Genomic DNA, 18,697 nt, shown 5'->3' with positions numbered 1-18,697 from the left:
ATAATAAATAAGTAATTTATATTCTTTGTAAAAACGTGATAAAGGCTGTGAAAAAAAAACCCCACAGAGAAGGGNNNNGAGATCAGGGATGCTGGTGTTAACGTGGGTTTGCAAGTAAGGGCTTTTAGAAAAAGAGATGAAAGAGACATTGTTATAAAAATGTAAGGGGAACAGCTACACCTGTTGGGCAGGTGTGTAAATGTCTTACATATGCATTCAGCTGCAAGTGAGAAAAAAACTAGAAAAAGTGTGGTTTAAGCAAGTAAAAGGTTTATTTATTTAATGCAATAAGAAATCCCTGGATGGCATATTGGCTCAACAGTATCAATCAGGACAAAGCTCTTTTTATGGGGGCGCCTGGGTGGCTCAGTCGTTAAGCGCCTGCCTTTGGCTCAGGGCGTGATCCCGGCGTTGTGGGATCGAGCCCCACATCAGGCTCTTCCGCTATAAGGCTGTTTCTTCCTCTCCCACTTCCCCTGCTTGTGTTCCCTCTCTCGCTCACTGTCTCTATCTCTGTCGAATAAATAAATAAAATCTTTAAAAAAAAAAAAAAAGCTCTTTTTATGGTCCTCCTCCATCTTTAATATGACTTTCAGCCCTTCATGGTACGACAGCTTCTCTCACCAGAAATTTCATCCAAGGGATAGGCCATAAACAGGAGTAAACGCCCAAAAAGACATTCCAGTTGGTTCTGCCTATTTTAAAAAGTTTTCACAGTGACTTTCACCTATGTTTCATTGCCCAGAACTGAGTTACATGGCTTCCTCCAGCTACAGGTCTATGAAAAGAAACAAAGTCAAGATTCTAAAACTAAGAAGGATGAATAAGCATCGAGGTGCTCCTGGGCGACCATGAGAGAAATAAAATGTCTATCATTCAAACTATTAGAGGAGAACAATGGCAAAAAAAAAAGTAAACAATCCAACAAAAGACAAGAAACCCAAGGAAGAATCAACCAGAAATGATAGGAAGTAGATAACACCAGCAGGTGATGGGAAAAATAAGTCCAAAACCTATCAGTAATCATAATAAATGAGATAAACCTATTGCAAGACATAGGCTCTCAGACTAAATGTTTTCCAGGAAACATAAAATAACAAAGGAAAGTTGACAACAAAAAGACAGAAAAAGAGATGGAGCCAATGCTTGATGCTGCTGACACCACATAAAGAGAACTCTAGTAGAAAAGTAGTAACAAGAAGGAAGATCTCTTCACAGCAATAAAGTCACCAAGAAACATTGTTATGAGCCTGTATGCATGCGTGAGTTTGAAATACATGTTGCAAAATGAAAGAACATCAAGGAGAAATTAACAAATCTATAGTTAAAAGAGGGTTTTTTTTTTAACACATATCTCTCAGAAACTGAAAGATAAAGTGGATAAGAAAAGTTATCATAGGGGAAGAGAGGAAAAAATGAAACAAGACGAAATCAGAGAGGGAGACAAACCTTAAGAGACTCAATCATAGGAAACAAACTGAGGGTTGCTGGAGAGGAGGGGGTGGAGGGATGGGATAACTGGGTGATGGACATTGGAGAGAGCATGTGTTGCAATGAGCACTGGGTATTATCTAAGACTGATGAATCAAAGACCTGAACCCCTGAAACAAATAATATATTATATGTTAATTAAATTTAAATAAAAAATAATACCCAGTTTAAAAAAAAAACATTTAAAAAAAGTTACTGTGGCTGTAGAATATTTGCATAAAACAATGAATGAACATGGTCTAAGATAATTTTCTTAGACGGGGTTCCCCATAAATTTGGGGAAATGTGATTTATTGAAGGAATGGTCTTCAGGAAACAAGCCTCGAAGGGAGAGCAGGAAGCAAAACAGGAAAGGGGAAATTGCCAAGCAAGAGCTCAGCTAAGGCTGTTCTTGGTCTGATGTGGTGAGAGAGGAGGCCTTGGAGTGAAGACCCTATTGTAGAGCTATCCCACTAGGAGACAAGGAACCAAAAAGAAGGCAGAGAAACAGTGACATATGAAAGAGAATAAGGAGAAGTGACCACTAAATGCAATGCAGGATTCTGGACTGGATCCTGAAATAAGAAAAAAACAGGAATAAAGGACATTCTTGGAATAACCTGCAAATTTTTAATAAGGACTGTGAGTTAGATAACAATTGGGTCAAAGTGAAATTTCCTAATTTTTGATTGTTATAGTAGAACTATGGAAGAAAATGTCCTTGTCCTTAGGAGAAACACACTGGCATATTTAAGGGTAAAGGAACTTAACATCTGCAACTTAAAACTCTCAAATGGTGCAGGAACATAATGTATACATACACAGAGAAAGAATAAGAGCATGAGTGATAAATGAGACAGACTATGTAGGTGAAGGGTAGATGAGAGTTTATTATACTATCCTTACAACTCCCCTAATAAATCTGAACTTCGATCAAAATTAAAAGTTATACAAGAAAGAAAGAAAATGGATTTATCCCAGTAATGCAAAGGTGGTCTAACACCAACAGTTCACCATATTGGACTAAAGAAGAAAAATTCCTATGATCATTTAAATAGAAGGAGGAAAAAAAAATCACTGGACAAATTTCAACATTCATTCATGATAAACCTCTTAGCAAACTAAGAATTGATGGAAACATCCTTAAAAATTGATAAAGGTTATCTACCAAAGGCTCACATTTTATATCATTATTTATTTAATGTTTCAAATCTGTTTTATTTAGTAGTGCTACAATTTAATCAACAGCAGCATGCTTTTATTGAGCACATAGTACAAACTTGGTTCTGTAACACTTCAGTTACCAGGTGGGATGATGACCGATCCTCCCCTTCCCCTATGTCACCCCCCACTTCTAGGGTGACTGCCAACAGGGACAAGTTCCATTCCATCCCACACAACAGCACAGAAAGTGGCTCTACATGTTGCCTTTGCTTGTCTTTTCACTCTTTCTGTGGTGCTTTTTAAAAAATTAATTGTAATATAGATAAATGTCTTGATTTTTTTATGGTTTACATTTTTTATATTTTGTTTAAGCCCTGCAATAATAAAAATGTTACATTGTCTTCTGGAAGCTTTTTGGATTTTCTTTTCACACTTACGTCTTTTATCCATCATGAATTAATTTTTGTGTAGGGTATAGCAACTATTAGAAAACAATAACATTTTAAAATACCATTTATAATAGCAACAAAAAATATCAAATATCTAGTAATAAATCCAATGAAATATATTCAAGACCTCTACAGGAAACCTATAAAACCTTAGTAGGAGAAATTAAAGAAATCAAAATAAATTAAGAGATCCATGTTTATGAATTAGAAAGTCAAATATTATTAAGATATAAATTCTCCTTCAAATTGATCTACAAATTTAAAGCGAGCCAATAAAAAATATCCCAGTAAAATTATTTTGTGGAAATTAACAAGCTGATTCTAAACCTTATATAGAAATTCAGGGGCGCCTGGGTGGCACAGCGGTTAAGCGTCTGCCTTCGGCTCAGGGCGTGATCCCAGCGTTATGGGATCGAGCCCCACATCAGGCTCTTCTGCTATGAGCCTGCTTCTTCCTCTCCCACTCCCCCTGCTTGTGTTCCCTCTCTCGCTGGCTGTCTCTATCTCTGTCAAATAAATAAATAAAATCTTAAAAAAAAAAAAAAAAGAAATTCAAAGAACCTAGCATAGCCAGGGAAATCTTGTATAATAATGTTATAGGACTTATAATACCAAATATCAAGACATACCATAAAACTACAACAATTAAGGTGGCATAACACTGACAAAAAGACTTTTGCAACGATGTGTTTGGAACTAGAGAGTATTATGCTAAGTGAAATAAGTCAGTCAGAGAAAGACAAATAGCATGTGATTTCACTCATATGTGGAATTTAAAAAACAAGACAGATGAACATAGGCGAAGGGAAGGAAAAATTAATGAGATGAAAACAGAGAGGGAGGCAAACCATAAGAGACTCTTAACTACATGAAACAAACTGAGGGCTGCTGGAGGGGAGGTGGGTGGGGGGATGGGGAAACTGGGTGATGGGCATTAAGGAGGGCACTTGATGTAATGAGCTCTGGGTATTATATGCAACTGACGAATCGCTAAATTCTACCCCTGGTACTAATAATACAGTATATGTTAACTAAATTGAATTTAAATAAAAAATTTTGGAAAGACAGATAATTAGACTAATGGGACCAAAGAGAGTCCAGAAACAGACCCACACATATATAGTCATCTGATTTAAGAAAAAGACATCAGTATAATTAAGTGGGGAAAGGATAGATTTTTCAATAAATGGGAAAAATAAAACTTGACCCTTACCTCACACCATACATAAAAATTAATTTGAAATGTACCAGAGACCTAAATATGAAAGAAAAGGTAATAAAAGTTCTGGAAGAAAACCAGAAAATATCTAAGTGACTTTGGGGTAGGCAAAGGTTTCTTAAACCAGGACTCAAAAGGCACCAACCAGAAAAGATTGATAAAATGAACAAGAAAATTAAGAACTATTAATCAAAAGAAACCATTAAAATAGTAAAAGGGCTGGGGCATCTGGGTGGCTCAGTCAGTTAAGTGTCTGCCTTCAGCTCAGGTCATGATCCCAGGGTTCTGGCATCCAACCCCACATCAGGCTCCCTGCTCAACAGGGAGCCTGCTTCTCCGTCTGCCTGCTGCTCCCCTGCTGTGCTCTCTCTCTCACTCATTCTCTGTCAAATAAATAAATAAATAAATAAAATCTTTTCTAAAAATAAGCATAAAAATAAAAGAAAATAGTAAAAGGATAAGCCATAGACTGGGAGAAAATATTTATAATACATATATTTGATATAGGACTCATATCTAGAATATATAAAGAACTCCTACACACTAATAGGAAGAAAACAGATGACCCAGTTAAAAATGAGCAAGAGAGTTAAGACATTTCACAGAAGAGGGTACTAAAACAGCCAATAAACATATGAAAAGATGCTCAACAACCTTGGTGATCATAGAAACACAAATTAAAATGATAATGAAATACCACTGCATATCAGTTTGATAAAATTAAAAACCCTGACAATACCAAGTGTTGGTGAGAACACAGTGCAACTGGAAATCTCCTGCACTGCTGGGGGAATATAAACCTGGTACACCCACTCTAGAAAACTGTTTGGCACTGTAAAACATACATATACCCTATTCCAGCAATTTCACTCTTAGAACACATACTCCAAACAAATAAGTGCTTATGTCCACCAAAAGACACGTACAAGAATGCTCATATCTACATCAGAAACCGGGGGTGTGCTGTATGGTGACTAACATAATATAATAAAAAATCATTAAAAAAAAAAGAATGTTTATATCAGCATTAGTCATAATAGCAAAACTGGAACAAACTCAAATGTCCAACAATAAAAGAATAAATAAATTGTGGTACATTCATAGAAGGAAATACTACATAGCATATAAAAAAGTGAACCACCTCTACCTAGAAGATTACAGATAAATCTCACTAAAATTATGTTGAGTGAAAAAAAAAAAGCCAGATATGCTGATTCCATTTATATGAAACTCGAAATCAGACTAAACAAATCTATGGTGACAGAGATCAGAGTAGTGGTCACCTTTGTGGGGGTACTGATAGGAGACGTCCCAGGGAGCATGCTGAGATGTTGGAAATGTTCTACATCTTGATCTGGGTGGTGGTTACATGGATATATATATACATATATATGCAAATATTTCAACAAACTGCACACCTAAAATTTGTTTACTGCATGGAAATTATACCTTAATTAACAAAATAAATTCCTATTAAAAAATTATATGAGTTTTGTAACATTAAAACAAAGGTGGGATTTAGGAACTAGGAGGTAGAGAAAGGGCATGGAAGAGCTTGCCCCCACCTTCTGCCCCATTTAGCTCAGTGCAATGGCAGGTCCAGCTGTTGTCGGAGGCTAAAGGCCATTTCCCTGTATGAAGCCACAAGGGGCCTCTTCTACATTATTTCTCATGTTCACAAAATCTGGGTGGCTCCCCTCTCTCTGAACTAGACTACCTGCAGATGGTGATCAGCCAGACACCTGTGTAAATACCCAGCCCCACCTGACAGACAACAAACCACAGTGACAGAAACAAGCACACAGCAGGGCCTCCAGGAACCCTAGGCAGGGGGCATGTGCCACAGAGGCAAAGTAGGCATAATTAGGAAGGACACCGTTACTGGATGCTTCTACCAGCCACAGTGGCCTGCCAAAGGTTCAAGATAGGGTCAAAGATAAGCCCGGCAGCATAAAAGATCCAGATTCCAACTTTCAAATTCCCAAATGCCCTTGGCACAAACTGAAGAAAAATTATTGTTATGCTCCTTCTCCTCCCTGCTCAAGGCCATGACCAACCCTCAGGGAAAAGTTTGAGTCCAAGCCTCTGCCCATCTATAATGGATCCATCCACCCTAAAACAGAGACTGCTGTTGCTGCGCAGGACCAGGGCCGGGCGCCAACTGCAGCACCCAGGCCACACGGGGGCTCCCGGGAGAAGCTTAAGCCAAGAGGACGCTGCACCTCGGGCAGCTCACTCTGGAGAAAGGTTCACAATAAGCTGCAGCCTCTTACCAGATGGAGGACAGATGTGCAGAGGTGCAGACAGCGACGGAGCAGCCGCAGGGCCTTGTGGTTCTCCTTGGCTAGAGCCCGCTGCAGGTCCAGCAGCTCGTAGCATCGATCCGGCTCTTGGGGGAGCCAGGATACAGAGCGCAGCTCCTGCAGAAGCCTGAGATCAAGGGCTAAGCTGGTCAGAGCCGGCGTTCAGGCCTCTTTACTTGAACACCTCTGACCTCAACCCAGCTCACCTCAGAACAAGCAAAGGTCTAGAAAGATGATAATACTCCTAGTGGCCTCCAGTAACAGCTTCCTCTAGAGAGCTCTTTGGAAGAATTCAAGCTGAGGAAGTTGCTGTTCAGGGAATTCTTTGGGAAAGCCCTGGGGGATGTGCACATGTTTATACTAAGTGACCTTTCTGCTAGGAGAGTGTCAATGATCCCAAGCTCTGACTTAGAAGGAGAGACTACAGAGGCTTCTTCCTTGGAATAGTGGAAGCTACGGGCCCTAAAATTCTAGATGGACAGATGAGTTTTACGATCAAAGGTGATGAACCTTCAACTTCTCCATGGGCTAACTACCCCTGAGAAAATCTGCCTCTGTTATCTACTACCCCCCCCACCCTCCCCGAGAACTCTACATCTCTAAAAATACCTGAAGAAGATGAAAGACCCCCAGTAAGCAGAGGGTGATCATAATGGGTGCCATTTTATTCGGTACCTATCAAGAGGCATTGAATTGAACATGGTATTGCACATTCACGGTCTCACTTAATTCTCACTACAGCTGTGTAGTAGAAATCTTCACCCCTAGTTTTCGTAACAGGAAACGAGGTTCAAACAGTAAAGTCCCTTGCTAGTATTCAGGATTTAAATTCAGATCTGTCCAGCCTCCAAGCCCTTATGCTTTTAATTATACCATGATGATTAGGCTAGACCGGGGGATCCCTAGAGCAAAGGTTGCAAAATGGTTGGCTGTGGGTTAAATTCAGACTGAAAATGTTTTCATATGTTCCACTAAGAGTTGGCCAGCACACTGTTTTAATTGAGTTAACGAGGTAAAATTAAAACACTTTAAAACAAAACATGTATTTCCAGGAAATCCTGAAAAAAATAAGGCAGCTGGCATTCTGTACCCGTATTCCCAGTGGTAACAGTCAGTTGGAATTGAGTAGTGACTGTCCTACTTAGTTGTAGTCTTCAGATTGCATTCCCCACACTCCCTAATGCCTTGCACCTAACCCACTGCATTTCTGCCATAGCACCAGCTCAGGCCCTGTAGACATTTCAGTTTGCAAGTTCTATTACAGAAGATAATTAGAAGTGGCTGAGGAGTACAGGAAAAGTAAAAAAAAAAAAAAAAAAGCACTGAAAATAAGAATAACTAAGTCCCGGGGCGCCTGGGTGGTACAGGCGTTAAGCGTCTGCCTTCGGCTCAGGGCGTGATCCCAGCATTCTGGGATCGAGCCCCACGTCAGGCTCCTCCGCTGGGAGCCTGCTTCTTCCTCTCCCACTCCCCCTGCTTGTGTTCCCTCTCTCGCTGGCTGTCTCTATCTCTGTCAAATAAATAAATAAAATCTTTAAAAAAAATATGAAAAAGAATAACTAAGTCCCCCCCACCAAAAAAAAGAATCCAAAAGACCATGGAAAAAGCAGAGAATTTGGATTCAAACACCTAAGTTATATCCCCAGATCCAAGAGTTAATAATTGTGTGATCTGGGGCAAGTTGATGTAGGAATACATAGTTACATGAAATATGCTCAGAATACATTATCCAGAAAAAAAACTGGTTACTTAACAATATGTCAAGTATGATCACATTTGTATAGGTGATAGAAAAAAGACTAGAAGGATATGCAACAAAATGTCTGTCATGGTTAGTTACGTGTGGTAAGATTAAAGATTTTTTTTCCTTTGTGCTTTTTTGTATTTTCCAAAATTTCTACAAGGAACGTGTTAAAACTTTTTGTAAAAATAATTTTAAAGCATCCATTGACAGTGCACTTTGAAGACCTTACCTGCTAATATGCAGAAGCCCAGCTCCGAAGTGGGGCACAGCCGAGAGCAGATGCTTCCCTAGGAAAGTCCGGCACCGGTGCAGCCTCTGTAACTTCACGCTCCTCTTCCAACTACAGAGCAGAGGGCAGTGACACGCTACCGCTCCCTGCAACACCAGTCCCCAGTTCCCATACCGTCATCACCTACCGGGCCAAGGCCTTGTATAAGAGGCAATATTTGAAGAACGGGATGAACTGGAGCTGCTGCCAGAGGACAGAGTGGCGGTGCCAGGTCCCCAGCGTCATTGTCTCACTGCCCTCCACAGGGTGTACGTGCAGGATCCCAAATGGAGAGAAGATGTAGTGCTCAGGGTTCACCTTCTTTGGTGGCACCACCATCAGGCTATAGGGCCTTTAAAAAAGAGTTCTGATCAGAAGGAAACTTGTGCAGGCGCCAGGAAGGGACCAAAGAGGGATGGAGAGGCGAAACGTGGAGGCAGGAATGAAGGCAGGGGAGAGATGGAAGACAGGAAAGAGAACAGAATGACATTCAAACTGAAAAAAGGGAACAGATGTAATTTTTTTTTAAGATTTTATTTATTTGAGAGAGAGAGTGTGTGTGAGCAAGAGAGAGAGCACAAGGAGAGGGAAGAGGCAGAGGGAGAAGCAGACTTACTGCTGAGCAGGGAGCCCGATGCGGGGCTCGGTCCTGGGGTCATGACCTCAGCCCAAGGCAGACGCTTAACCGACTGAGCCACCCAGGTGCTCGAGGAAACAAATATTATTAAGAATAAATGGAAGCCAGGGGCACCTGGATGGCACAGTCAGTTAAGCGCCTGATTCTTGGTTTCAGCTCAGGTCGTGATCTCCGGGTCGTGACACTGAGCCCCAGTGTTGAGCCCTAGTGTAGGCGTCTTGCTCAGTGTGGTCTGCTTGAGTTTCTCTCTTTCTCCCTTGGCTCCACCCCCTGCGTACTCACACACATGTGCGGGCTTTCTCTTTCTCTCTCTCAAATATATATATCTTTACAAAAAAGAATAAATGGAAGCCAAAGATAGAGGAGAAAAAAGAAAAAGGCACCTAGCCAGTTCTAAGCAGTTCATATCTCCAGATCCAGATACTTTACATCTTATCAAATCTAAGATGCAAGATTCTTTTTTAATGAAACACTAAAATTTAAAATGCTGCCAACGTGATACTCCACCAATTTGTAAGATGCATCACAATTTCAGAGATGTTAAAATGTGAAAAAAGTACATCTTAAAAACGATAAAATGCATGTATCTCTAGGTACTGAAATAACACCCAGAGACCATTAGGGGGTGCTGTTTGGAGTAACTGAGAATGAGGAAAAGCAGAGGGCGACTAGAAGACTAGACACACACAAATCAAGAAGAAAACTGCACCCTAGAAAACCAGACAAGTACCTCCAGAGCCATCTTAAAATCCTACTAATTCTCTTACTCAGCGCAATGCACCCACATCCCACACTAAATGGCATTTGTAGGCAGCTATACAATAGTTGTATCTAGTTGCAGGAGCCTAGTTAGCACAATGCTATGTTTGGACACATTCAATAAAGCATTTATCAATTTTTATTTTGTATTTTTATTTTCATAACTTGGAACCAAGAATATCTTTAAGCATTAAGAATATTTTAGAGCCCTTTAAAAGCTATTATGTCCCAGATCCTATACCTATAATGCCTAAGAGATAAAATGGCCCTCCTCTACGGGGCGCCTGGGTGGCACAGCGGTTAAGCGTCTGCCTTCGGCTCAGGGCGTGATCCTGGTATTCTGGGATCGAGCCCCACATTAGGCTCCTCTGCTATGAGCCTGCTTCTTCCTCTCCCACTCCCCCTGCTTGTGTTCCCTCTCTCGCTGGTTGTCTCTCACTGTCAAATAAATAAATAAAATCTTAAAAAAAAAAAAATGGCCCTCCTCTATCCCTTCTCTCTACTTTCTAGAATACATTATTAAGCAAATGACTTAAGAGAATTTAGATAGAGGGGCGCCTGGGTGGCTCAGTCAGTTAAGCATCCAACTCTTGATTTTGGCTCAGGTCAGGATCTCAGGGTTGTGAGATCGAGCCTTGTGTCAGGTTCCCAGCTTAGCGGGGAGTCTGCCTGAGGATTCTCTCCCTCTCCCTCTCCCTCTGCCCCTCCCCTGGCTCTCTCGTACACTTTTTCTCTCAAAATAAATAAATAAAATCTTAGGGGGAAAAAAAAGAGCGTTTAGATAGATACCAGAATGAACTCACTAAATCAAGTCATATAAAAGCTTTGTTTCCTTTCTGACAAAGTGACTAGATTTTTCCCAAGTATTCTTTCCCCCCAAACTATTTCTTCTGAAGCAAAGAGGAGTTATAACTTTGTCCAAGGTAGTTAAGGGAAAAATATAGGACTTAAAGCCAAATCTACCTGACTCAAGCCACCCCTCTTAACCACTGGACTGCCTGACTTCCCACAGGATAGCCTTCTATTCCAACTGATTCCAGGCTCTCCCAAGGGATCCTTCCCCTACGACCCCCTTAATGAACACTACTCTTTCTTTTTTCCTTTTTTAAAGTTGCTTTTTTCCTCTTCTTTTTTTTTTAATAACTTTATAGAGTTTAGTTAAACTATTTATCAAGTTTCCCTTCTGTCCACGTACTGTGATTGGAGATGAGGACATAGAAATAACTACTACATAGTCCTTGCTCTCAAAAGTCTCAGATCAGTCAAGAGCATTAAGTGACACTAGAGAGTATTCAGCTACTTCCAAAACATCTCAAACTCTATGCCTCAATGAAACACAGCAACTTCTACACTGAACTCATCCTTCACTGCCCCTAAATCTGTTCCTACTCTAGATCATTCATTCATTCATTCATTCATTCATTCGACAAATGTTATTGAGTCTTTCCGCTATGCCAAACCATTCTAAACCCTCAGGATACATTGTTAAACACAACAAACAAAAATCCCTGCCCTGATAGAGCTCTCATTATACTGGAGAAGAAAAATGATAAATATTATAAATGAGAGGGGAAGAAAAGCACAGGCAAAGGAGGTTGGCAGTGCCAGGGGAGGGTGGTGGGTGAAGACGTGACAGTTGAGCAAAGGCTCTAAGGAAGTGAAGGAATAAATTTCTGAGTATGAATCAACACCTAGGACAAATACGAATATAACATTGTATCTTAAATACATTAGAACTAAAAGACTTTATAAAAAAATCTAGGACAAATACAAGAAAAATTGGACAGGGGCGCCTGGGTGGCTCAGTCGTTAAGCGTCTGCCTTCAGCTCAGGGCGTGATCCCGGCGTTCTGGGATCGAGCCCCACATCAGGCTCCTCCGCTGGGAGCCTGCTTCTTCCTCTCCCACTCCCCCTGCTTGTTCCCTCTCTCACTGGCTCTCTCTCTCTCTGTCAAATAAATAAATAAAATCTTAAAAAAAAAAAAAAAAGAAAGAAAGAAAAAGAAAAATTGGACAAATTCAAACACATTAAAAAAAAAACTGTTATGTGAAAAATAAACAAAATGAAACAATAAATGCCAGCATTCCACTTTTACTGATGGTGCAACTAGAAATTTGGAACTAATACTCTCACTTGAGAACAACTAGATAAAGACAAAACAAGGGGATAAACTATGAAAATCATCTGTATGAACATATCAGAGAACTCAAAGCTAAATGCCCTGGACTCTGGGTTGGGACCCTGGTGATGTTATAGGTTGAAGCAGAAAATACGTCCCTCCTGGGTGTGGGCCTCTAGCTGTAGCCTCTGATCTTTGGCTGTCTGTGCCTGTCCAGAGCTCAGCAACTCCTCTCAGTCTTTCAGGAACAGAGAGTAGAACTGACACACAATTGCTGATACTGGAATCGACAGGCATCTCTGTTTGGGGAAAAGCACCACCAAATGCTAAAGTCACTTCACTGGGTTTCCTTCTTTGGCAGATGTTGGTCCTATAATTATTCACTGCCTTTTTAGTTCTCTTGCTCATGGTTTCTTGTCTATGTGCCTAATTATCTTTGATTGTGCTGCTTCTCTGATTATGATGGAGTTGACGGTTTAAAGTTCTAAGCTTGTAATTTTCTTTGTGTAAGCTCTCTGCCACAGCCAGTAAGCATCCCACCCCACACTGCCACCATTACTACCATTACTGCCAGTTGGTCAAGTGTGGTGGCCACTGGGTATCAGTAGGGTAGTTCATCACATTCAGCCACAAGAGATAATTTAATTAATCATGATGCCACTACATGTCATCCTATATGCCAGTAGCACAGAGCTCAGTACCGTTCAAGGTCAAGGACATTACCAAACCAATCTCAGAACCCCATAATTGAGGCTCATTTCCTTTCATGAGATCAGTAAGGGTCCAATCAGGGAAACAGAAACCAAACTGGGCATTTCAACAAAGTGAATTTAATAGAAAGCATGTGTTTTTCTTAAAGGTGTCAAAGAAATGAAAAACAAAAAGGGAACACTAAGATAGCACGGATACCATAACCACAGGGATGGATGTCAGCCCTAGAACTAGAGGAACAAAGGGAAGGCAACTGGATTCTCAGAAGCTCAGAGTCTGGAGGAGGGGCTTGTAGAGTTGGGACCTGGATTTCTAAGGAGATGCTGCTAGGTTGCTACTGGTACTAAGCAGTTTGGAGGAGGGGCCGTGCAGTCAAGATGCAGAACTGTGATGGGAAGGGGCCCCCCAGCTCAGAATCATGAAGAAGCTAATTCAGAAGTGCCCGCTGCCACCAGGGGACAATTTTTTATTATTATTATTTCTGACCAATATGGACAGAAAGAGCAAGTGAGGGAAAGAGAAATTCCCTTCTCTTATCTTGCTGTCCAGTCTCCTTCTAGCACCCCCTATTAATCAAACCTAACAGGTAGCCAGCTGAAAAAGGAGGAATAAAGTTTGCAGAGTCTCAGCCCCAGTATCACAAAGCAGAGAGAGGAGAGGAGAGTTACAGCCAAAAGACAATTGCTTAACAAGTGGCACAATGCTCTCAGTGAAAACGTGTTAATGAACTGATCAATGAATGCATGGATGATACGGTTCAGTAGTGCTACATAAGCTCAGGAGAAAGAGAGCAGTGTATGCAGGAAATAAGGCTTTCTGGGAGGATTTATGACATCTGACTTAAGAGCATAGACTTTTGAGTTAAGACAGTCCTAGGTTTGTCTGTTTCTACTGACTATGTGACAAGTTACTTAACCTCTTTATGCACTAGGGCACTCATCTCACATATGCAAATAATAATTTCCATAGGTGAAGGATAAATAACACATGTCATATGTTTATTAGCACAATGCCTGGAAAAAGTTAATTAATGGTAATTATTATTATTATTATTTCTGGGAAGAGATGAGACTTGAATCAGGCTTTTAAAAATATGTAAATTTTAGGGCTAATAGAAGAAAATGAATGCCTCTTGAGTCATGTGGAAGGAAGAGACTTGTTTTTATAGCCCCAGGGATAAAACTAGGACCGGAAGGTAGAAGTTAAAAGAAAGTTAAAAGAAGTTAAAAGAAAGCACATTTTGGTTCAGTCTAAGGAACGGGATACCTTGGCAAACTCAAAGCTTCCCCTCACTGTAAAGATTCAAGCACCTGCTTCCTGCATTGGAGTTGAAAGAGATGACCATTAAATTCCCTTCCAAGGCTATGACCAAATGTTTCTATCATCTTAGGACAGAATAACAAAGACAGAACCAAAAGTAGAAGAGGACAACTAAGACCAAAGATTGTGAGAGTAAAGGGGAGCAAAGCAGAGGCGCAGAATGGAAAGGAGACTGAGAAGCAAAGAGGGAGGGAAACTGGAAGACAGACGAGAAGCAGCTAGAGAGGAGTGGGTACGGGGAGGGGGCAGGGGAAGACAGCATGGGCGGACACCCGGGAGTGGCCAGAACAGAAGGTGTGTGGACATAGGCTCTTACCTAAAGAACCGGCTGGGAGCTACATTGAGATAGAGGAAGTGGATCTTCTTCAGGTATCTCTCTGTCTTCAGAATGTTCATCACCTGGCTACCCAGGAGGGAAGTCTGAGGCGAGAAGCTAGTGCTTCTCTTCTGGAAGGTCTTCTTACCAGGAACTTCTGGATCAAGCTGAGGCCTGTACAATAAAAAATCAGGAGAAAAGAGACAGAGCAGGAGGCCAGGTTGCCACTGTTAGCCAGTCAAAGGAGGAGCTAGATCAGGTGCCTAGGAGGACATGATGCGGTTTTGCCAGAGCCTGTCTACACCTACACCCAAAGGTGTTCCCATACCAAGCAAATATAGTCAAACAGCTATATTCACACAGACCTATATATGAACAACCCCTCCCTTTCTGATACATGAATAATCATTCTGGATTTATTGTGATTACTGTGAAGTCAGTGTTACATAATACTGAATAAAAGTAATGGGAATACTTTGTTTTCTCAACTCATCACCTTGTAAGCCCACAATCCTGGATTTCTCCTCCACGGCAAACTTCCTAAGCTTCTAGATCTATCTTTGCCCCCATTATGCCTGTTTCCAACTCTGCATGATCTGCTTGCCTGTGACTCTTGCTCTTCCCCCATCACCACCCAACTTCTAGTTTCACAGCCTTTCCTTTCCAGCCAGGATCCAATGATGCATCCTTCGACCCCCTCAAGCCCGCACCAGGGCTCTCAATCTTCTCACCTTTCCAGAACACCAGCTAACAAAATTGATATGAAATTAATTATCCAAGACACCAAAAACTAATCACCTGGACTAATAATTCTAGTTGGAGTAACCTCAGAGTGCGAGACAAACAAACAAAATCTGAATAATTAAATTAGACTTAATCTGTCAAGTATATTAACGTTATTAATTGGCCCAAACCTAGATCAATAGAACAAGTTACCCCAGGGACAACAGAGCAAACCTATTCTAAAATTCATATCAACAATAGGGTTTGTAACTTTGATGTTGGATCAGGACATCTTAATGGTGTAACAGCTATTAAAGCTTCATTTCCTCAACAATTAAAGTTCTACATGATCTAAATTGGTTCAGAAGATTGCAGAACAAGGAATATCAGCTCCTCTATGGATTCCTGGTATCTAATCTCAACTCTGGGTTCACTCTGCTCTGATATCTTCATACAAATCCTCAGGCAGCTGTCTTTCAGACTCCTCAGCTGCTATTCCAGGCCTCCACCTACCCCCATACCCAGCCCTGCCAGCCCCTGTCCCATCCCCTTCTCTGCCTCCTTCTCTGCCCAGAGGAAACTGGGGCTCTCAGCCACGAACTAACTTCCTCTAGTGCAGCTGCCTTCCCACACATTTATCTGCACGGACTCCCATCCTAATCCCATCCTAATCCCATCCTAATCAACTTGAGAGGAAGTAATGTCCTTCCTTCTCTGCAAGACTAATTCCTCCATTTGTGCTATGGATCCCTGATTGCCTTTTCGTGATGTATTTTCAGTCTCTTCCTTTTCTTACCTTTAGCCTATATTTATTCATTCACTGTACAAATATTTATTAAATGCCCACTCCTTAAGCACTGCCTGAAGGGCTACGAACATCTCTCCATCTGTCCTATTCTCTCTCTTCAAACCAAGCTTCATGAAAGAATAGTAAAATGTGATTTCTACTTTCTCATCTCCCATTTGCTCCTGAATGCACTAAAATCTGGCTTCCTCCTCACAAAACTCCCCTGAAATAAATCACTCTCACCAACCTCCTTGTTACTAAAACCAATGAACATCTTTCAGATTTTTCTTACTTGCCTCAGTAGCATTTAATTCTCCTGCTTCCTCCTCCTTGAAACCCTCCTCTTATTTCCCTTCACAACCTGCAAGATATTTTGTTAATAACTCCAAACCCCTCTGATGTGCTTTCCCCTACCTATACACACACACACACACACACACACACACACACACACACACACACATACACAGAGGAACAGCCAGGGGAAAGGGGGTGTGCTCTGATTTTACTGCACTTATCACAGTTTGTAATTGTATTTTACTGGTATCAACTTATTTAATATCTATTCCCCTAACTAAACTGTAAAACCCCAAAGAGATTTGAGTCTGTTTTGTTCACTTCTGTATCTCCAGCATCTAGCAGTTCCTGATACACGCTGGGTATCCAATAATACTTATTAAATGAATGGATGCCTAGGGGAACAGGCCCAGAGAACTTCATGCAAATTAAGCCACATTAGCTAGGTCTCAGAGGCTTATCACCAGGTTCAATGAGAAAGCACAGAACTTGAAAACTTGGGAAAGTTAGCTTTCCCAACATCTCAGCCCATTCTCACTTCAGTTACATTTCCCAGGAAGTGAAACCTACTCAGAGCACTGGGCAGGTCTTTGAAAAAAGAAAGTCGCTGGGGGTATAGAAGACATAAATTGTTGGCACTGGCCCCTTCCATTAGGGCCCCAGGAGCCTATCTATCTGTCCACGACACGGCTCTAAATTTTTAGGAAAAACTTTGACTCAGCCATAAACTTAGAGCAAAAGCTGAAGAAGCCAACCTACATTAAAGGTAAAGCTACTATTCTTCCCACACAGTGAATATGTCCTAGACAAGCTGCAAAGCACTTATAAAATCAGGCCGGAGGATGGGGGAAATTCTTAGACTACAGTTAGAGAACTCACAGAAGAGGAGGGCTCTGTAGGCATTCTGAAATCCTGAACGGAGCAATGAGAGCCAGACTGGGGGAAACAATCAGCACTCAAGGGGCCAGGATATCCACACCGGCAGGGCAGGAAGAGACTATGGAAGGGTCCGAAGGGAGTCCCATCTGGCAGTGCTGCCAACTCTGATCTGCTCTGGGGCTCGCTTAGCTCCATAGACATGAGGGGAAGGCCCCTCGGACACATACTCACCTAGGAACACCCTGAGGGAAGGACCTGTACCCGACATCCAGCACCCAGCACTAGGTAGGCCCAAAGGCAAGGCTCAGGGATTATGAATAAGAAAAAAAACTAAGGAAGCTTCTAGCACCATCTGAGAGAGAATGGACACTCTGGAAACTCAAGCTGTTTTCTGAAGCTTTGGCTTCCTTTTAGCTGACTTTTGATTTTCACGAATTTCTGCATTGCCCAATGGGGATGAACACTAAGACCACTCAGTTTATTTGCGGACAAAAAGGAAGAAAGCAGCAGCTTCAACCAGCATGGCTTGGGGCCAGGCTAGTGCCTAAAGTCAACAGGGACCTGGCTCTAGACATCCAAGTGGCCCTAGAGGCACCCATGCACTGGCTTCTTTCTCTCCTCTGCTCAAAGCCCCAGTCTGGGTCCCTCACTTACTTAGTCTCTTTTCTTCCAACAGGCTCCTCCACTGCGTCGTCAGTGCCCCTGCTTTCATACTGTACGGGGATGTCTGTCGCCAATGCCAAGGGCAGGAGGCTAAGGCCACCTAGCCACCAAGCCTCTTTCAGGGCCACCTGAGCACCAACAATACCCAGGCTGTGCTGTAGCTCAGGCAGTGTCAGTGGTCGCAGCCATGTAGCCAACTCCTCCCTTACTTGCTGCCCACCCTGCTGGGCCTGCACAAAAGGGCAGGCTGGGCGTGGGGGCCCATGATGGAACTTCCGCTTCTGGGGACAGCACTTGATATGGGAGGCACCCTCTAACAAAGAGGTATCTGGGGGAAAGGCCTGCTCTATTGCATCTAGCAGGTCCAGCTGGAGCTGAGACTGGACCCAGGGGGCCCAGTGGGACAGCTGCTCCAGGAAGGGCAGCAAATCAAGGCGACCCACAAGCAGCGCCCGATACGGAGGCAGCAGACGCAGCACTGCATGCAGGTAGTGCCAAGCTGCAGGGCTGCCGTCCTGCAGCACAGCTGAGAACAGAGTTTGGAGCTCTGCCACCAGGAGCTCCAGCACTGTGGGCTGCTGTGACTGGGTCACTGGCTTCAGGAACTGCCTCTGCCTCCACTGATGGTCCCGGGACTGCTCTTCTTCATCTGGAGCACAGACGGAGTGCTGGGATTCAAGGTCTTCAGACGATGTCTCTTTAGGAGATGGGCCTGCCTTCGGCTCTGAGACCAGGAGGAGCTGGGCATTCAACTGCTGTCGAACCGACCTCGCCCACTGCTCAGGCTCTGATTGCCAGTTCCAGGCTCCTGGCTGCTGGGTCTCACCTGCTTGGCCCAGCCCAGGAGAGGAGCAAGAAAAGGGGCCTTA

The 18,697-nt window shown here is 42.3% G+C and overlaps 1 protein-coding gene across 1 annotated transcript in view; it reads right to left on the bottom strand.

The window, feature by feature from the left end:
- The window catches only part of DNHD1 (dynein heavy chain domain 1), an 80,963-nt gene that overhangs the window by 55,201 nt on the left and 7,065 nt on the right, over nucleotides 1-18,697 (bottom strand). Inside the window, 5 exon segments of the mRNA XM_040630734.1 lie at nucleotides 6,576-6,732; nucleotides 8,579-8,689; nucleotides 8,766-8,969; nucleotides 14,480-14,653; nucleotides 17,820-18,654. Coding sequence (XP_040486668.1) covers nucleotides 6,576-6,732; nucleotides 8,579-8,689; nucleotides 8,766-8,969; nucleotides 14,480-14,653; nucleotides 17,820-18,654 — 1,481 coding nt within the window.

The sequence above is a fragment of the Ursus maritimus genome, unplaced genomic scaffold (assembly GCF_017311325.1).
Source record: "Ursus maritimus isolate PB19 unplaced genomic scaffold, ASM1731132v1 scaffold_16, whole genome shotgun sequence".
NCBI classification, from domain to species: Eukaryota; Metazoa; Chordata; class Mammalia; order Carnivora; family Ursidae; genus Ursus; species Ursus maritimus.
The sequence above is the reverse complement of the archived record's forward strand: the minus strand, read 5'-3'. Positions and strand labels throughout refer to the sequence as shown.